This window comes from Trachurus trachurus, assembly GCF_905171665.1.
Source record: "Trachurus trachurus genome assembly, chromosome: 15".
NCBI lineage: Eukaryota > Metazoa > Chordata > Actinopteri > Carangiformes > Carangidae > Trachurus > Trachurus trachurus.
In genome coordinates, this window is record NC_139906.1 from 13,892,793 (window position 1) to 13,912,255 (window position 19,463).

Sequence of the window (19,463 nt, forward strand, 5' to 3'; positions counted from 1 at the left end):
CGGCCAGCAGTAAAAGCCTCACATTTGTAACACACCTAAAATAGCCATCAGCGGAGGTTACTCTCACTGCTCACTGACCTCCACACACATCGTACGCCCAGACCTATTTAGAAGTGAAGACGGACTAGTTGGAGATGCGATATGGTCATTCTTCATTTGACAAAGCTGTGAGTGTGTGTGCTCTCCCCATGCTGGAGAAACGGGAGCTGAAGTGATAGCTGCATGTGAGCGTCTCCATCTCTCTGCACATAAATACAAAGAAGAAGAAGAAATATCTCAGGGCTGCGCCATATGTTGTTTTGATTCTGCACAGTCCTACAGATGGTCCAAAATAGTGCTCCCTGTCAGAAAAGCTATCACTTTCAGACTTCTCCTCGTCTCCGAACTAGGCCTTCAGCTTTGCTTAAGTTTGAATAATTTACAGATACTTTTTTTCCCCCTCCCTCTCTGTGTTTTTTTTTTTTTGTTATTTTTCCACATACCGCTCTCTGTCTCTCATGTGCTCAGGTTGCAGGGATTAAAGGGGTGTTCCTGTCAAATAAAGTTGTTGAGAACCAAGTGAAAACTTATATCACATACAACAAGGGGAGAGACTGGCATCTTCTCCAGGCTCCAACAACCGATCTCCAGGGAAACAAGGTCTATTGTGAACAAGTAAGTGGGCCACTGACAAGAGATGGATTTGGTTATTTGGATTTCCATTATTCGCTCAAATAATACTGCACTGACTCACACCGTGCCATGGTCACAGACTACATATAAATCAGTCTCAAATCAATGCAGCTCAGAATATTTCAGTAGCTGAAAAGATCTTTTGAAATATTTGTAACGGTGTAAAATTTTGCACAATTTTGTCCATTATGGTAAAAACCCACCCATCTACATCAAAGTAATACTTATGTTATTACAATGCAATTATTATATTGTTTATTAATATTATTGTATTGTATATTATTGATATTGTTGTATGGCTTCTATTAGTGGTGGTAGCGGTACGTCCGATTTTATCATAATAGATTATGTTATGTTATAATACAATATAATATATAATAAATACTGGGATGAGTTCAATGCTTTGCTTAATGGTTTAATAAATTAGTTAGGAAGGAGCATTATGTTACCCTCCATTATTTCAAGACTGATAATCTGCAATCAGTTTGAATTGTTTTTGGCATCTGTCTTTTTAATTCATTTTAAAGGGAAGGTTTGTACACAACAGCAAGTAAAGCTATAAATTATCTCATAGTCACAGGAGGAGATATTACTGAAAGGCGTGGTGCAGAAAGCAGAGACACACTAATGACAATAAAGCAAAATAAATTGAAGGCGCACAAACGTAACTGGTAAACCTAGTCTAGGAAAACACAAAGTAAACAAATGGAAAACAATCGTATACTCATGGGATTCTGAAAAGAAAGAGTCTAAAAAAGATCTCGCAAATACATCCTATCTTCCAAACTGCCCTTCAATCTCCTCTGAATACACTTGTAAGAAGCTGTTTCCACTGTTGCATCCATACAGGTCATTTTAAATCTGAACCTTTTAGCTATTTCAACTGTCTGGAAGCTGTAACAATAACAGAAAAGACACATTTTGATATGTTTGGTATTTGAGTCGGCATGAATCAGAGGTCGATGATACCTCCATATTGAAGCATAAATCAGGAGTTTGTCAGTTTTATTCTATGGAGACTTTGTGGTGTATGATAATATTTATATAACAGTTTGTAGTATGAAAATGTCAGCCATGTTCAGATTCCTCTTACAGATTTCACTACCACTTACATGTTTCCTTCAAGGCTTTTAATTAAATAAATTTCCATTTTAATAACCCTCAGTAGACTCTTACGTCATACAAATAACCTAATGGGATCAGAATGAATTCAGGGCAGGTTTTATGACAGCTTTTATTTTCATTGTACGTGAACCAGGTCTCTGTGAAATCTTTTATTTTCACATTGTGACTGCAGCAAACTAATCTGCTTTGCGTTCCGCAGCCGTTCTGTTCGTTACATCTGCACCTTCATGTGTCGGAGAATCCTTACACCTCGGGAAACATTGTCAGCAAAGACTCGGCTCCAGGAATTATAATAGCATCGGGTGAGGACATTGTTTGATTCGCACATCCATGCTGTTGTTTGCTCTCAGCCTTAATGCTGCTCCTTGATCACATCCCTCAGTTCTACCAGTCAGATCTGTTCTTCAGTTCTGTTCCCAGCACCATCTTTCTCAGCTGGCAACAGTTTACAGAATGAAATGAAACCCATCCTCTCTACGCATCAGTTCCATGTTCAGTGGAGAGAATTTGTACTGGCACAAACAAAGAATAATAAAAAAGAAAAGAATAGAAGAAGTAGCAGCCATACTGTTTAGCCAGTATTTGAGTGACTTCTTGAATTAAAATACTGCCTTTCTACCTTTTATATCCAGGTGTGGTTGGACCTGAGCTGACCAATACCAATGTCAGTATTTTCATCACATCTGATGCTGGAAACACCTGGAGAGAGGTACAGTACAATAACTGTTAGACTGGGGGTTTGGTGCCAATTTTGTTACCTGAACAATACCCCACATCTATGCATTAATACTATTTGAATACATTCATTTGCAGAGCATGATCACCTTTTCATGGGGGAAAAAAAACTCTTTATCGTTTTAACACAATGGAGAGAAGTTCTTCAAAGCGTCCGCACTAAACGCTGTCTTTCCTTCTAAACTTTCTCACAATACAATACAGAGTAAAATGAGCGAATATGTCTGCAGTGAGACATTATCTGAATAAAGAATAGGAGAACAAAACAAGGAATCTGATTGAGCATTTAATGCCAGCTTTCAGTTCATGGTGCTGCAGTCGCAGTTGCGAAGAAATAGAGAATTGAGGTTTGACACCCAGCCTTGTGCGAGACATGTGGATCTCTGATCTGTAAAACAAATAAATCAAAAGGAGCATGCAGATTTTTGCCGTCGGCTTAACACTCCAGAATTCAACAAAGAGTGCAACACTTGCTCGACTCTTTTGTTTATTCGCACAACTGAGACTCTTGTGCAAAGAACAGTTGTGGCTTCTACTTTAATGCGTAGGTGTACACTAAGTAGGCGTGTGACTACAGTCGCATACTTTGTCTAGATGTGAACTTTTCTCAGGTGACATGAAGCGAAGCTGGTCGCTCTCGTTGCAGGTCTTTCAGGAGGAGTACAGTGTGTTTTTCCTGAATCAAGGAGGATCTCTGGTGGCCATCCGACACACACCTCTGCCAATTAGGCACATTTGGTAAGGCTCTCTGAGGACGTGCTGCGTCTTTTTAAAGACTATACTCCATCTTTAAAACAAGAAGTCAGACTACTTTCCTATTGAGATTTTCCCACTGATTTCTACTCTATTTGTGGCGAGTCTGTCTGTGATCCAACCATTGTTCTGTCCCTCAGGCTGAGTTTTGATGAGGGCAGAAACTGGGACAAATATAGCTTTACCTCCTCTCCGCTCTATGTTGATGGGGTGCTGGGGGAGCCTGGAGAGGATACCCTCATAATGACGTAAGATATGAAGAATCATAAAGAGCTGATGTCCTCCTAGTTTGTTAATTACTGGACTATTTAATTATATATTGCCCTGATGAAGACTTAGAAGTGTACATGAATATTCTTGAATTAATTTAATGTGAGTTTGAAAAGGAGTTTCATAAGAGGAGTTTCTTCACCAACAGAAGAACATGGATTAATGTCAATTCATAAAAATGACCTAAAGTCAGGTTACTGTTGTTTTTACACAACATGTTTTATTCATTGAATCTGCTCCATGTGCCACATGTTTCTGACCTTTGTCTCTGCAGGATATTCGGTCATTTCAGTCATCGATCTGAGTGGCAACTTGTCAAAATTGACTTCCGGTCCATTTTCCAACAACGATGCACATCTGAAGATTATCTGACATGGCAGTTACACAGTGAGGTAAGAGGATGTTGCTGCCACTTGAATGTTGAGACGATGAACTTTAAGTCATTGATTAAGCTGAAGTGAATCGCTTTGATTCAGTCACACAATAAAAGCACGAGATAGTAAAAAGACAAAAACAATTGTGGGAAGAAGACCCTCTGATATGTTCATAATGCATTATTCATCACAGGGGGAAGTGTGCATCATGGGAATGAAGAGGATCTTCCAAAAACTGAAAGCAAACGTTCGATGTGTCAAGGCCAGAGATCAGTATATTTCCCAGATGTCAGACTCTTGCCCATGCACAGAGGCAGATTTTGAGTGGTGAGTTCCCTGCTCTGCAGCTACTCTTTTCACTTCATTAAATCCAATGAATGCACAACACTTTATCAATCTCCAGAGGCAGAGTCTGTGAAGCAAACCTAAGGCACAACAAGAGGAGAGTTTGAAGACTTATCTTATAATTCACATTTCCTTTTCTGTTATATTTTTATCTCCACAATTTAAGATGCTATCAGCTGTCTTAACTCTTGGGAATGAATCATTTTGTAACAGTCATTCTAATATAACATCTGATTTCTGTATAAATCAGCGTTGCTATTACAATATCGCAAATATGTGCAAGATTTAATGTAATTAATCAAACTGGGATTCAAAAAATGTTCTTACTAATTTTGTTCATTTCTAACTACATTTTGCTTGGAAATATATTTTGGACAGTAGAATTTGATACAACAACTAGTCTGTGGTCATATAAACAATATTTAAAGATAACTGCGTAGCACTCAAATTGAAATTAAGATAAGTCTTTACACTTTGCACGACAGATCAGATTATCATCATATAACATATCTTTATATAAAAAACAATATAGGACAAAACATTGTCCACACTGTATGGAAAGAATGAGTCTAATGGATAAAATAACATGAGCAGCTTTAACATTTTTACAGATGTAATGATTCAGATATTCACTAGAGAGTCTCTGTCTCTTCATGTCAGACAACAATCAGCATATCTTGCAGCTAGTCCTGCACACAGACTCTTCTCCCCACACAGACGGGACAGTTTCTGAGCATCAGGGACATGGATGAACTCAGAATATATTGATGTATTGTTTATTTCCTTCTAACAGATCTTCCCCCACATCCTTATATTTCTAATAGTATAGTGGGAAGTGGGATTCTGTGTTGAATCTATTTTTTATGACAAAGTGAACAGTGCTCGGCCGCCCTCAGAAGCCTGTTGTGCCTTTAACGGTCCAATATTTGATTTCATTTTCTCTTTATTTTGAGATGATGTGGTCAGGCCAGATTGTCTGGTGTCTGTCCTGAAGCCGTGGTGTGTGCAGGCAGAACTTAAGGACCAGTCAGATTTGTGATAGGAGTGCCCTGCTGCATCTTTCTACTTATATTAAGTGGACTGGAAAAGATCTGCATAATGAATAACACTAATGGTTCATCCTAGACGCTATTATAAGCTTCTTCTTGATGTTTCACAAGTATCGCTTCAAGTCAGAACTTTTTGTTCATCTTTGTGCTTTGTTTCATACTTGCTTTCATCTTTCTGTTCCAGTCTTAATTGATCAGCACCGACCAGTATATTACAAGCTTAACACCACTTTATAACTAAAAGACTCATTAAACTTTGCAACTGTGGCTCCTGAGACTGTTTGACTGATCACGATGAAAGAACTGTGACAGAGCCCTCTGACTTTGCAGTGGTATAATTATAGTTTGTGTAAACAGGAACAATGCTTTTCTCTGCTTCAGAAGTTTGATACAAAAAAGCATCAAATCTCAAATACTCCGAGCTGCTGTGTTGTGAACATTTTTCTCTCACCCAGAACACCTCTATTCACAGTAGACGTGCACTTAATGGCTATGATTGTGGGCTCAGTGATTATTATGTTAGATATTTTAAATTAATGATCTAATCCTGATAACGTTTAACTCCATCTTTTTTTCTTCTTACTTGTCATTCCAACTGAAACAGCGATTATGGGTTTGAGAGGCAGATTGATGGGAGCTGCACTCCGGCTTTCTGGTTTGTTCCTTCGGCAGCATCTAGAGACTGCATCACGGGGGACAGCTTCCTCAACACCACAGGGTACGCCTGATTCACTTGCACCGACACGAGCGAAAGCGCTAGAGGGGGCGCAAATGCCCTTGATTACATTTAAGCTCCTTTCCCTTGAAAACCTGCTATTCTGTGTGAAAATGCTTGTTTGCATATCACAAGTGAATGAATGGAAACCTTTACAATAGTTGAAAAATGAGTAAATGGCATGCATTCATATTGTTTTTCTCTGACTGTCTGTATCTATTCAATTATTCATATAGTCCCCAAGCACTACGGAAGTTTTCTCAAAACACTTTATTGTGTATATATTGTATATACTGTATGTATGGCTGTATATATAATAGGATTTGGTGGTTAGTCACTCATTCTGTGTTCTTCTTTGTTTTTTCGGTATCATAAATAAATTCCAGATATCGCAAGGCGTTGTCTAACAACTGCACTGAAGGAACTCTGCTGAGGTACAGCCCCAGGCGACAGAAGTGTCCTAGTCGGGCCCCCAGGGGCCTCCAGCTCTTCACCAATGAGGGGACACTGGTAGCAACGTTGGGGAAGAATGTCACCTTCTTGGTCTTTCTGGATGAGGTGCTGACTTCACTTACACAAAGCAACAACAGGGACTGGGCTGCATGGTTTTTCTTTTGTGTGTCTAATGTATTATCCTGTAAATCGAGATGCTGTCAGACTTAGCACCGAGGCTGGAGCTCCAGCATGTCAAATAAATATGCAGTGACATGATTTACCACTTGACCTTGTTCTTGAAGATATTATAGAAAATGCACACTGTTATATGTCAGCGAGGCGGCTGACAAACAACTGAGGCTCCAGTTGTGAGTGACAGTATTTTGTTTTCTCTTTGAAGGGTCTTGGCTCCACAACGAGTATAACGGTGGACTTTGGCGACGGCACCGCCATATCATATGTTAACATAAGCTCCATTGAGGATGGGGTCAAGCATATCTACAGCAAAGTTGGCATCTACCAAGTTTCTGCAACAGCAAGCAACACTCTGGGCTTTGACAGGGTGATACTCTACCTCCACATCTCCTGTGAGTCAGAGACAGTCATTTAAAAGTTGCTGTCAAAATTTGAAATGTTTTTGTTTTTTACGTGTAAATAAAGAATGAGTGTTTTTTTTTTTTTACCTCCAAGTTATTGTCAGCATTATTTTAATCACTTGTTAAATATCCGTTTCACCCAAGTGTGGATTTACTATATGGTAATAAGCTGATGTGATAGAATTGTGCAAAATGGTAGTGGATAATCAATGCAGCCAAGTGAAACATAGACAGGATGTACAGATGGTGTTGCAGCAGTGTTTGCCTGTCACACAGGTGTGAGTTACTGATGAGTGTTATAGTCACTGGTAGGAATGATTTCTTGATGAGTTTTTGAGCTGAATGAGTCTGTTAGAGATGAGGTGCATTGTGTCACGCAGTGTTTCATGCAGATGATGGGATGGATAGTCCACGATGCAGAGCAGTTTGCTCAGTGACCTGCTCCTCATGACTCAGTTCTGACCAGTAATGATCTCACCCAGCAAGTGAGTTAATTGGTCCTGCTGGCTTCTCTGGCACAGATGCTGCTCCCCCAGCAGACCAAAGCACAGTAGATGGCACTCATTACCCCAGACTGATGATCTCCAGCATCTCGCAGCATAGATTCAAAGATCTGAGCCCCCTTAGAAAGACGAGTCTGCTCGTCCTCTTCTGTCTGTGTTGCTCCTCCTTTATCACAGCTAATCATAGACCAACAGCCTTCAAATAGTTCAAAATACTTCAACTTGCCGGCCTTTAGAAATTAAAATAATAAAAAAAATAATAATAATGCGAAACACTTGGGCAAATGTGCTCATGACTCTTCAGTAACTTCAAATTGGCTCATTAAAGAGAGACTCGAGAACTCCATCCAAAGTTTCGAGTGTCACTCACCCTGTGCAGACATAAAAGACGCCTGTTAGTTGTTTTCTCATTGACAGAGGAGAGCAGCGGTCAGCTTGAATTCAGCTCATTATAATGGATTCCTGTGGTGACATTTTCATGGCAGCAAAAAGCATCAAACTGTCCTCTGACACTTGTCAAGCAACACTTTCTCCAGGGTCTGTCCATATGCTCATTGTGTTCCAGGCAGTGTTGTACTTAAACATATTTACATTCATAACGGTATGTGTGTTTAACATACTTTAACAAAAAGGTGTGAATGTGTGTGTTTTCTCTCATAAGGTCAACTTGAACAGGTCCAGCTCTCGGCTCCTTCAGTGGTCGTCAAGAACAAAGCAGTAAACCTCACCACAGTGTTACGGCCCAGCAACGTGGGCACTGTCATCTACTACTGGTGGTTTGATAATAAAACAGAGGTAAGCCTTCATTTTCCATTCTCTACCAGGCTGCCTGTTTACTCAAGACGTGAGAAATTCGCAAATCACAATTCTTCTCTGTGCCTGTGTCTTTGCCTTCAGCCTGTTGTCACCCTGGATGGAGCCATGTCCTTCACTTTCTCCAAGGAGGGTCGCCACAGTGTCACCGTTCAGGCTTCAGTTGGCAACACTGTCCATCAGGACCAAATGACTGTGGCAGTTTATGGTGAACCATATACTCTTTTTCCATCACGCTCATCGCACTTCAACATCCTCTTAATGCAGCACAGGAAAATCTGTAGAAATCCAAGCTTACTTTTTTTTTAGAGGGGGGGGGGGCTCTGCTCAGTAGTAACTGAGATGGTTTCCATTCATTTTAGATTATGTTATAACAGGTGGTTACTGTATGTGTAGGAGAGATAGAAACCTTGGATTTTAGTCAAGGACTAAACTCCAATTGCCCATGAAGGCCATGAGATGTGGCTGAAAGCTTAAGTAAGTGAGCCTTGTAATAAGAAAAGGTCAAGCAGCAACATATAAGCTCAACTTTGAAGTATTTTCCCCCATAAAAAAGATTAATATGATAATAACAATAACATGTAAAATCACACACAGCTAATACCTGGATCTATGCACATACAGTATAAGTCTTTTTTCCATTCTTTCCTTTCTATTAAATTGTTAAAACTATTTCACTCTCATAATTAAAGTAGGCTTACCACTACAACTTATGGGGCTAGGGGGTTATTTAATAACTGAAGTGGATTATTATGAAGAGGTCATCCCACATAATGAAGATGTACATTATCTGACGTTAATTTATGACTATTTCAGATTATTTCCGGTCACATGTTTTGGCCTTCTCTTCTAATTTGGATGAGCTGAACCCTGGGGTGCCTGAGTGGAGGGAGGACATCTGCAGAGTTGTGAAGAGCTCCATGGTTCAGGTCAGTCCTTCAGCTGTTATCTCCAGTAGACTCATTGTGGCAATTAGCAGCCGACTGCAGCTCCAGTCAGTGTAGTGAGCCTCTAACATTTCCATTCTAATTTTGTAATGTATGTATGTAGTTTAATGTCAAGTGTTACACTCCACCAGTAGTAGTAGTGTCTTTACACTCACTTGCAATTAGTTGTTAACCTCTACGCGCTGACATACAGATGTGTGACAAATTAATGGGAAAAAGTGAGTAAATGTAGTCACAACAAATCCAGATGCCTCCATGCAGTTAACAAGGGCTCACTGAACGGTTTAATGACTATGAAGTGCTGTGAAGTTGTATAGGAGCTTGTGGGGATGAAGTCTACATCCTTGATAGCTGTTGTGTGAACTGCAAAGGCGGAACTGAAAAGAAAGTCATGACCTCTTCTTTGCATGAGTCACAAAGCGCCACCCCTGATGTCTAGTTACTCTGACAACGCATGTCTTTTTGATACAGAAAAGTGAGGTTTTATAACCTATTGAGCTGGAACCCATAAAGCCTAATCCCCAGGCGTTCTTTGCTGATATATTATTTTCACAGGTGCTGCACAAAAAGCTTGGTAGAGGTTTGGCTCCTGTTGGAAGATTTTTTGACTCGCAAAAGAAGGCCACATTATTGGACCACATTTGAAGGAGCCCTTGGAAGTTGGACAGCCTAGTCACGCCACTGCGACACAGACTTCTAATGCAGCCTTTTTAGGACTGGGCTCCTCAAAACTTATATTTCTAGTGTCTCAAGTTGAAAGACTTTCAACACAGTTGGCTTGAAAGCATCAAAGCTTTAACAAGCCTTCATCAGCCCATCACTGATGGCCCTTATATTCTTTAAAACACATCCCAATTGAACACCTATGGGATATCTACTGTAGAAACAACGCGCTGGACAGCGCTCTCTGCTGCCATCATCTTAGCACCATTTTTAAGTCGAATGTTGTTCATCCCTGAAGTAGAGCTCAGAGATTTGGAGAATGTATGACAAGGAATCAATGAAGGTGTTTTGGTCAAATTTGAACAACAACTTACGAAGACACTTTATGTTGGTTTCTCCATTAATTTGTCAGCCCTCTGTACCACATCATCTGAAATCATTATTCCAAGTACAAGCTTTCAGCTGCACTTGTCAAAACACTAAAGGGCAATAAAAGCCCTGCCTTGACAGTTGCCATTTGCTCCTCAAAGAGTTGAATGCAATTGCCTTGAGAGAACACCAAAACCTCAAGTAAAGTGAGCCTAACTGTGGTTAAGTGTGTCTAGTTTTCCATCTCAGAGACTGCGGGGATGTCAAAAAAAGTAGCAGCTTATGTAAAAGACCTGGATACTAAGCTCTATATATATCCTACAGTAGCCCTCAGTATGAAACATTCACTTTGACCTTCTGTCTTGTCAGATATTACCATGGTTTACACCAGGAAACTGACAGCAGACCTCTGGTTACAGCATAAATGCACTAAAAGCCCTGGCCTTTACCAAAGACTGTCGAATTGCACTTGCATGTTTTAGTTGATCCGCGCATTATATCTTGACAGTGACTTGTACTTAGGCAAATGATATATGAAGCAGAAAGCCAACAGTATTTACTCATTAATACAGACGACCCCCAAGAATCATGTTTCAGGGCCAAAGCGCAGAATCTCACCACCAAGTGTCAGTGTCAGTTAAAAAACATTTTTATTTAATGAGGTTTTGTTGTTATTAAAGGTCACAGGAATCAGCGAGAATCAGCTCCTGGTCACAGTGCTGCCAGGCTTACCAACCACAGCCGAGGTTTTCATCGTAGCCGAGAAGAGGTCAAGAGATGGAGCCACGGATGAGAAGTGGGCGCACCTGGATCAGGTACTGTCTCTTCAAATCATGTTAATGGCCCCTGGCAGATGCTCAGCACAATGTATTTTTCTGCAACAATTAAAACCACATACACACACACACAAGCTGAGGAAGTTGAATAGTGAGTCTCCAGAGAGAAGGTCCCAGGAGAATGTGTTCTTTATTTTAGTTATCACTTTAAGCTCTATTGTTTTATTAAAAGGGGAACATATTTTCTGATGTTAGGTCATTGCTCTCACCACAAGGTTACATCTAGTTGTGCAGATTCATTATTACTATTATTTCCAAGCTAATGAGAGGGTTGATAGGAACAACACAATACTTGCACAGAAACACAGATTTATAATGACTATATAATAGGTTACACACAATGGCAGGTTCAGGCCTATACAGTACACTTTCCATCATTTCACTTATTATTCATGTTATAGTCTCAAAACAAAGGCTGCTTTCTCCCAACAGCTTATTTCACTGACAGTTGCATCCGTTGTTGGAGATTTTGCCTGCAGCCATTTATCTGACAGCTTTCTAGCCTAGAATGCCTAAAAGATATTCATCCGGTGTCATGAGTTCATCAGGGAGCCACCATCTGGCTTTCACAGTCTCGTTCATTTATCTCTGATTATTCTCTGATTTCCAATTGTCATGGACAGTCCAATCGTTTTTTCTTATTTTTGCGTCCCAGTGTATTATTAGATATTAGACGTTTGTCGCCTTTAATCTTGAATGAATGAATGTGCTTCACAGAATATGTTAACCACACTACATCCACCATCCCTCAACTTGTTCAGTTGCTTTACAGAAGATGCCTGAAGATTTATGTTTTCATTTTTATACATATACACCTCCTTGTTTGTGCACAGCACTTAAAATGTCTATGAACTATAATAAGAATAAAGTGAGCAGATCCCCATACTTGCGGAGATACCTCCCCTCTTATCTCTGACTACTGGAAAGTTGGATACCACTGTGTTTGTTTTTGTTTTTTTATAACTGTTGCCCATTTTCTTTCTCTTTTGAGATTGAACATTTCTCACACAAGAGGCTGAATATCAAATGTAATTTACATCCTCATTGATTACTTTCCAGTTCTTTTATGAAATGTTTTCCATTTCACATACATTTGAATCCATTTTCCTTCCAGGCAGCCACTGGTCTCCATTCATTTCAGTGCGGTATGAAAATCAACTTGTAGCGTCTTAAGGCTTGTTTGGGTGAAGCAATACATCACAATGAGCATCATGTCCACATTTATTTTTGTCAAAGTTACATTATCGTTGGATGGTAACACAATTTTAAGTGCAGCTTGATTTGGAAAGTCTGCACTCCATCGCCACACAGCAGTGAGGTTAACTTTGACAGAAATAAATGCAGACATAATGCTCACTGTGATGGATTATCAAAGTCAGCCAAGTTTAAAGTCTCTGCAAATTTATTTTCATACCACAGTGGAATGAACAGACACCATGGCTGCATGGTGGGTAGGGAAAACACTGTGTTATTTCGTGGAAAAGGTCAGCGGTAATGAAGACTGTACATTTTCATAGTAATTGGGGTAAAAGATGCAAAAAAAAAACTCTGGCGCAGTCCATTAAGTGAAGATACAGAGAACAAGAGGAATATGTTATAGCTCCAGTGTTATTATCATGCAGGCACATAGGCTCTCATCTCTTATAGCACCATACGACTTCCCTCCTAATTAGTTTCTAGAGTAAACCCCTTTGATTCCCTGTGGAGTCGCTCAATCAACGAAGTGCCTCTCAATTCTGCTATATTCATGATTTTATAATGGTTTAATCATGCAGTTGTTAATATGGTTGTTTTTGTTTGCTGCTGAAAAGAGGGAGGAAAAAACAAACTGTTTCCCCCCCTAATTGCACTCAGTGTTTCACAGAAGCTCAACCCTTATGAAATTAGGTTTTGTGTCTTTATTGCTGAAGTGCTAAATGATTTAATGTTCCCTCAATTCACCGCTTTATGTTTCAGTCCCTCTGAAGGAGCGATGCATTGTGTCAACACTAGAGGGCAATGTCTGCCCGTGTAAAAGCTGGGAACAGCATCCATGAGAGCACTGACATAATACCAACAATTCCAGCATCTCAGTACACAACACCACCTTTGAGAAGTTTAGACACCTGCATAAGCCTTCAGATAATAAGAAACCCATAATCATTTCAAGCCACCGTGCATCACAGATGTTTTTATTTACTCAGAGTAAAATAAGATTCCTCGATCTCCAAAATTGATTTCTTATATCATAGAATGCTGTTGACTATGTAAACAAAACAATTAAAGAGGGCCCCGTCTAAAGCGCTGTCTACTCAAGCTCATTTATTCATCATAACGGATACAGCCTCAGTGTATCACAAGAAAACATAATTTTTCTGGCTCACAGTCAGTCTTGAACCAAGTTAATAGGTATTTAATTACATTGATGCATCATATAATTGGCGCCATCGAGAAAGGAGACAAACTGGGGCAGGCGGCCTGGATTGGGAATTAAAGAGATGTATTTATCTAAAGCCTGTCTGATTACCTGGCAGAACCTCACAGACAATAGGGTAATAAATCTTCAGTTCACTCTTCCCATCTCCAGTGAATGACTTGCAATGTGGATGCACTAAATGAGCGTGTGCCCACACATACACACGTGCATGTGGTGAGTGTATGCGTGGAGAGGCTTATTAAAATGTGTAATAGATTTACTGACCCTGATATGCCACTAGAACAAAAAGTAATTATTCATACTGTGTAGAGCAGTCTAATTTTAACCAGTGGAAAGATTTTAGAAAGAGCGAGATAGAATTAGTGAGGCATGGCTAAGGACTCAAATGGGCTCCAGGAAGGCATTTTGGTCTCTTGTTAAATGACTGCTTCATCTAGGTGTGAAAAGAAGGGGAACTTGAGGCACTTCAGGGGGAAAATTTAAAACACCAATTTTACCATAATAGGACATACTTTGATTTTCAATAGCTTTGCCTCAGTGAACTTTTACATTGGTTAATCATGTTGTTTTGGAAATTGGTATACGAAAGAAATCCCCTCATGTGACAGAAATAGCAAAAGATAATCTTTTTTTTTTTTTCAAATGTCACTGCTGCTCTATAGGCAGACTGCCCTTTTACCTGATAGGGTTTCCACCGCTATTAAAAGGCTGCTGCGTTTCACCGCAGCGGGTTCGGTTTTCCGCGTGTCAGATCAACATTTGCTCCTCTTTAGAAGGAAGCAAAAATTCTGATTCATAATTCAAGCTGTTGGATGAAATGACTGCAGCTGAAATATTGATGACTGGAATATTGCTGTGCAGCCGCCGCTAACAGAGTCTTCTCTGCTTGGTCACTCCTCATAGCTTTCTCAGGTTCTGCTAAGTGCTCTGAACCAAGACCTCATCCAGTTCACACTCAAACCGGGGGTGCAGGTGAACGTGTATGCCACACGGCTGTCTCCGGGTGAGTCCTCTCCGCATCTGCCACACGGCTGCCTGAACTAATGGCAGTCCAATCCATTTTTAGGGACGAGTTGGGTTTCAGGCGGTTGTCTCTAAATGTGAGGCCAGACTTGGTGCAGCTCTTCCATTCTGGAGATGAGGATGAAAAAAAGATGTACCAGCACACAAACTAGTCTAAACACATCTTGTAATATATGTTAATACCCTGGAAAGCTGTATTGGCAGTGAGTGGATTATCCCAGTGAAATAAACTAAACTACTAAACCATAAAGAAAAGATCAAAGTGTTGATTGGACACTAATGCTCTAGGTCAAGATTCTCATTTTGTCAACATAACACGACAGTGATGATTCTCCTTTGTTACATAATAGGATTATTATATAATTTATATTCATATAGGATGAAAATATGCTTTTGTCTTCCTTTGTATGTGCACTGAGTTTCTCTTTCTTTGTTTCTCCTTCAAAGCTCCTCTTGTGGACAGAAGTGACAGTGGCCACAGCAGCACTGCAGTCATCATGCTCGTCTCAGTCGTGCTGATGGGCTTGGCCATCTTCGTGATATATAAATTTAAAAGGTAAAGTATAGAGCGGGTGTTATAGATTGCAACCACATACAGAGCAGTGATGAAGGGAAAACATCCCTGGAACAGCCCATTTCCATCCTCACATCATTGCAAATATCCACAGCAAGATAGATGTGATATTGTTTTATTTGTGTGTGTACGTGTTTGCATAACGGCTCGATTTACAGCCGGCCCCATTATCTACAAGCAAAGCACCTCACTGCTCAACTCCTAAAACTTTCCAGAAGTATTCAGACACCATACAGCTCTGAGTTATGGACACCCGCGGCACAATAATAGCTTGAGGAAGAAGACAATTCCCCTCTGTCTCAATCTGCAGAATATTACAGGGAATGACAGTCTAATCAATTCTCCCACAGTGCTGAATGGGTGTCAGAGTCCTGCAGTTATCAATATTCATCTATCTGACAATGTGAGGGTTGACCTTTCAGAAATGCTAAACACAGCCATTCAAGGTGAGGCATACTCGGCAGAATGGCAGGAAAGGTTGAGGAGATAAGTCCTGAGACAACATATATTATACAGTGAGGGACATACAGTAAATAACATGCTCTGCTGCAGGTAATCCCGTGACAATCACACTGGAATGGTTTACGACCTCAGTAGATTGGAAAATTTAGACTCATTACCAAGTAAAACATTACTTAACTTTAACTTTTCGGATTATAATTATGACATTAAGAAATCAACTTTGAGTTTCAAAGGCTGCCTCAAATGTCACAGCACCAGCTGCGGCACAAAGTCACAGGGGGAGAATCTGAAATTAGAAATGCAAGATGTTAGTTTTAACCAGAATTGGGGGTGCATCTGAGGGGATGAAAAATTGATTGAAAACTGAGGTGAACAATATGAAAGTGAGAGAGCAATGCCCAGTGGAATGCAAAATGCCCTAGTTTTTAGCTTTCAAGCAATCCTCTCCTATTCTTAACAGTTAAAAATAGTGTGCGACACATTATGCTTAGTGAAAGCATTAGTGAAGCAGACCTGATGGCAGGTTTCCATTAACTTTGCCCCGCTTCCTTTTTTTCTCTCCTCTACATAACCTACAGGAAGATCCCAGGCATTAACACATACACAGCGGAGCAGCCTGACAAAGAACAAGAGGTCATTCCGACAGTGACCTCCATAGCCGTCCCAAACCCTGAGGGGGACAAGCTGACCTCACTGGATCATGTGGATGTACAGTTGGACTCAAAAAGCAGAGGTGTGTGTCGGTTTCTCCCTTAGAGCTACAGCAAGGCCACAACAAGTCACACTGTGTTTTTTAGACTCTTATATTAGATAATGAAATGAAGGCCCGTTGTTTATATGCTGCTGTATTCAATCGCTCTGTGTTTGGTAATAAACCTGTAAAGGAGGTCCAGTAATCACCACCTACATTGAATGCGTCAGCTTCCAAAGTACCATCATGTTGGTATGTGGTCAAAAAAAACAGCAGAATCACTCTGAGGGTCACAGAAGAAACATTTTCTATATTTATATTTAGTGGTGTCTAGTGGTTTTTATTTACAAAAGTATTGCAATATCAATCTCCGTGATTTCTCCTGCCACACCAACACAATGGAAGCAGCTAGTCCTGACAGAATTGAAAAAAGGAAAGAAAAAAGAAATCACATTTAGAAAATTCAATATCAACATCATCTTTCCTGGAATGGTTTACCTATTACTCTGGATAATCCACAGAGCACAACGTGGACAGTTTTTTACTGGAGGTATTTCTTAAGTATGAAGTAGTTTGTATAAAAACTATTCACAGCGGCGCCTGTGAAGAGAAAAAACTGCAAAAGTACGAGCCAGTGAGTCCTCACTCCATCTTCCTTTCACTTAAATTGAAAACAGTTTGCCTGAAAAATTTAAAGATGCTTTTTCATGTTTTGTAGCAACCTCCTGGTCACCTCTGGCGACTTCAACTTTTCTTTGTGAATTTGCAGAAACAGTAGAGCTGTGTGTGTGTGTGTATTCTTGCTTACTTGTAAACTGAGTTGGCAGCTGTTCACATTTGAGTGAGGAGATCCATTATCAGGAGAACGTCCTGTAGCTCCATTTTGCATTAAGCTTCGCACATAAACACACTCTCAGCTGCCAGTTTATTAGGCACACCTAGCTAAACCTCAGGCTAACACGCACACAGATTATATTTTTATTATGCGTGACAAGGAAATAAAACCTCAGTAGCAATGTGCTGTCAACTTGTTTAACACAATGTTGCACCACCAGGCCAAAAACTGCAGCATCACCATTACAGCTGGTGATTACTCTGCTCATAACTGTTCATCACAGCACCAGACTGGTAACAGTCATATCCTTTTTTGGGACTGAGTTTGATTGGAGAGAAGGCAAATGTAACAGCACCTTAACCGGGAAATTGTTTATGGAAAAACTTGTTGCTTTTGAATTTTTTTTTTTTTTTTAGATCTTTATTTAATGCTCTGAGCACCCAAAACAACGATGCAAAGAAAGTTATGACAGTATCTTTAAAAACGGCACGGTGGTCATAAGTTGAAGCTCATGGATGGGGGAAGAGAGACCTATTAGTGTTGATGCGACGCTTCCTTCCCCCGGTGCTATCATTTGAGTTGCCAAGATACAGTTATTATTACACGCTGAATATTTATGTGTTTGCCGCGCTGAGTTTGACACAGCGAGGTATTAGTATTCACAGGTAAGTGAAACACAATCAAGTGCAAGCTAAAGTGATGAGATGTCTATGTGAATTATTTGACCCAATAAAATAATTAGTGCATCAGGAAAGTAGCGGAGTGGTGAAAGCATTTTCATCAAGAAATATCTATAAGGTTCCAGCTGATTTACCTCTACCCGTAGCTAAACAATCGACCCACCCAAGATAAATGTGTTTGCCTGCAAAAAATACACCCGCATGCAAATAGCTACATAAAATTCCTCCTCTGTCTTTTTTCCTTTCTTCTCCCTTGCCAGGATACCTGCCATCTCACACAGACATCAAGCTCTCTGATGAAGCGCCCCATGTGTTTTAATGTTGAGAGTCTATGACCGACTCAGAAGCAATACATCTTCTTTGGCAGTTACTTCCAGCAAGCTATGAAACCACGGTCACAATGAATGGTCTCGAGTGTTTTGCTACCCATGCATGGATGGACCAGTTCACACTGTGCTGCCTAATCCCTCTGAGGAGACTGTACAGATTTATACTTGCGTCTTGAAAAGGGACACTTTTTGACTGAAAATACTTGTATTTTTGCAAGGACATTGATCTTTTTATGTAAATAATGTACATCCATAATGGAAGAAGTAAAAGTTATTTGTCTCAGCTGGTTACAGCTGCGTCTGCTCAAATATGAAAATGTCAAACAACGGAACAGAAGTGATGTGTAATAATGTCTCGAAAATATGCTTTGATTTCTGTTCTTTGGGCTTGTGTTTGTGAAGTTTACTTTGTTTAACTATGTGGAAATAGCTTATCTGAGTAAGACAGTGAGGGACGCAGATTCATTAAGCTCTGTACAATCAGTAAATCTTATCACCACAGTCTCATCAAATGAAAGCTTGCAATATCCAGGAGATGGAGGAGGGCTTCTAGTCCCAGATCTGTGTATTCCATCAAGTCTGTCTCTTTGCCGCTCAAATATTATATGTGTCATAACAAAAATAAGAACAGCAGATTAAAGTGGATGTACTAGATAGGTGTATACAGTAGATGAGAAACTGAGCAACCCCTCTGGTTTAGGAGACTTAAATAAGTTATTTTAGTGACGCTGGAATGAATGCTAGCATCATAAATCTACTTTAAAAAAAGGTCTTATACAAAATCCTCTCATGTAAATCATGCATATGGACTCTAACTGCACCGCTGCATTCTTGTATCTGAGTGATTTACAGTCAATTTGGCAATGACTTTTAAACTTGTGCTCCATGTTTATTTGATGCCAGGAGCATTTCTTGTACATTCTGGTTTCCAGATAGGAAAAAAACAAAACAACTTACTGTAATGCAGTGGGAAAAAAGTGCCACAGTCTCATATTAGTTTTAATTAGTTATTAGTTCAAGGTTTATTCGCTACTGGATTTACAACCACACATTGAAAAAAAGAAAGAAAAAACTCCTTGACACAGATACAAGATATTTCTGAATCTTTTGTTGTTTTTCTTTGAACTGATCTCACTGTGAAGGTTGTGGTGCCCTCTTAAAGGTAAAATACAACAATGAAACTTGACCAGGTCTGAATAGAAACATGTTCTTTTTTTTTGCGTTGTGTTCAAATACCCTTTTTTATTTATTCT

General features: G+C 39.8%; 1 protein-coding gene across 1 annotated transcript in view; it reads left to right on the forward strand.

Moving 5' to 3' along the window:
* Positions 1 to 18,200, forward strand: part of LOC310998401 (VPS10 domain-containing receptor SorCS1-like) — a gene marked incomplete at both ends in the record, with an annotated part of 46,533 nt that extends 28,333 nt beyond the window's left edge. Inside the window, 18 exons of the mRNA XM_083988434.1 lie at positions 508 to 654; positions 1,997 to 2,099; positions 2,430 to 2,506; positions 3,179 to 3,270; positions 3,426 to 3,533; positions 3,830 to 3,947; positions 4,123 to 4,256; positions 5,928 to 6,041; positions 6,425 to 6,596; positions 6,874 to 7,060; positions 8,234 to 8,367; positions 8,470 to 8,593; positions 9,202 to 9,314; positions 11,045 to 11,179; positions 14,520 to 14,619; positions 15,087 to 15,195; positions 16,254 to 16,408; positions 18,142 to 18,200. Coding sequence (XP_083844560.1) covers positions 508 to 654; positions 1,997 to 2,099; positions 2,430 to 2,506; positions 3,179 to 3,270; positions 3,426 to 3,533; positions 3,830 to 3,947; positions 4,123 to 4,256; positions 5,928 to 6,041; positions 6,425 to 6,596; positions 6,874 to 7,060; positions 8,234 to 8,367; positions 8,470 to 8,593; positions 9,202 to 9,314; positions 11,045 to 11,179; positions 14,520 to 14,619; positions 15,087 to 15,195; positions 16,254 to 16,408; positions 18,142 to 18,200 — 2,181 coding nt within the window. The remainder of the gene's footprint in view (positions 1 to 507; positions 655 to 1,996; positions 2,100 to 2,429; positions 2,507 to 3,178; positions 3,271 to 3,425; positions 3,534 to 3,829; positions 3,948 to 4,122; positions 4,257 to 5,927; positions 6,042 to 6,424; positions 6,597 to 6,873; positions 7,061 to 8,233; positions 8,368 to 8,469; positions 8,594 to 9,201; positions 9,315 to 11,044; positions 11,180 to 14,519; positions 14,620 to 15,086; positions 15,196 to 16,253; positions 16,409 to 18,141) is intronic.
* Between the last annotated feature and the right edge of the window lie 1,263 nt (positions 18,201 to 19,463).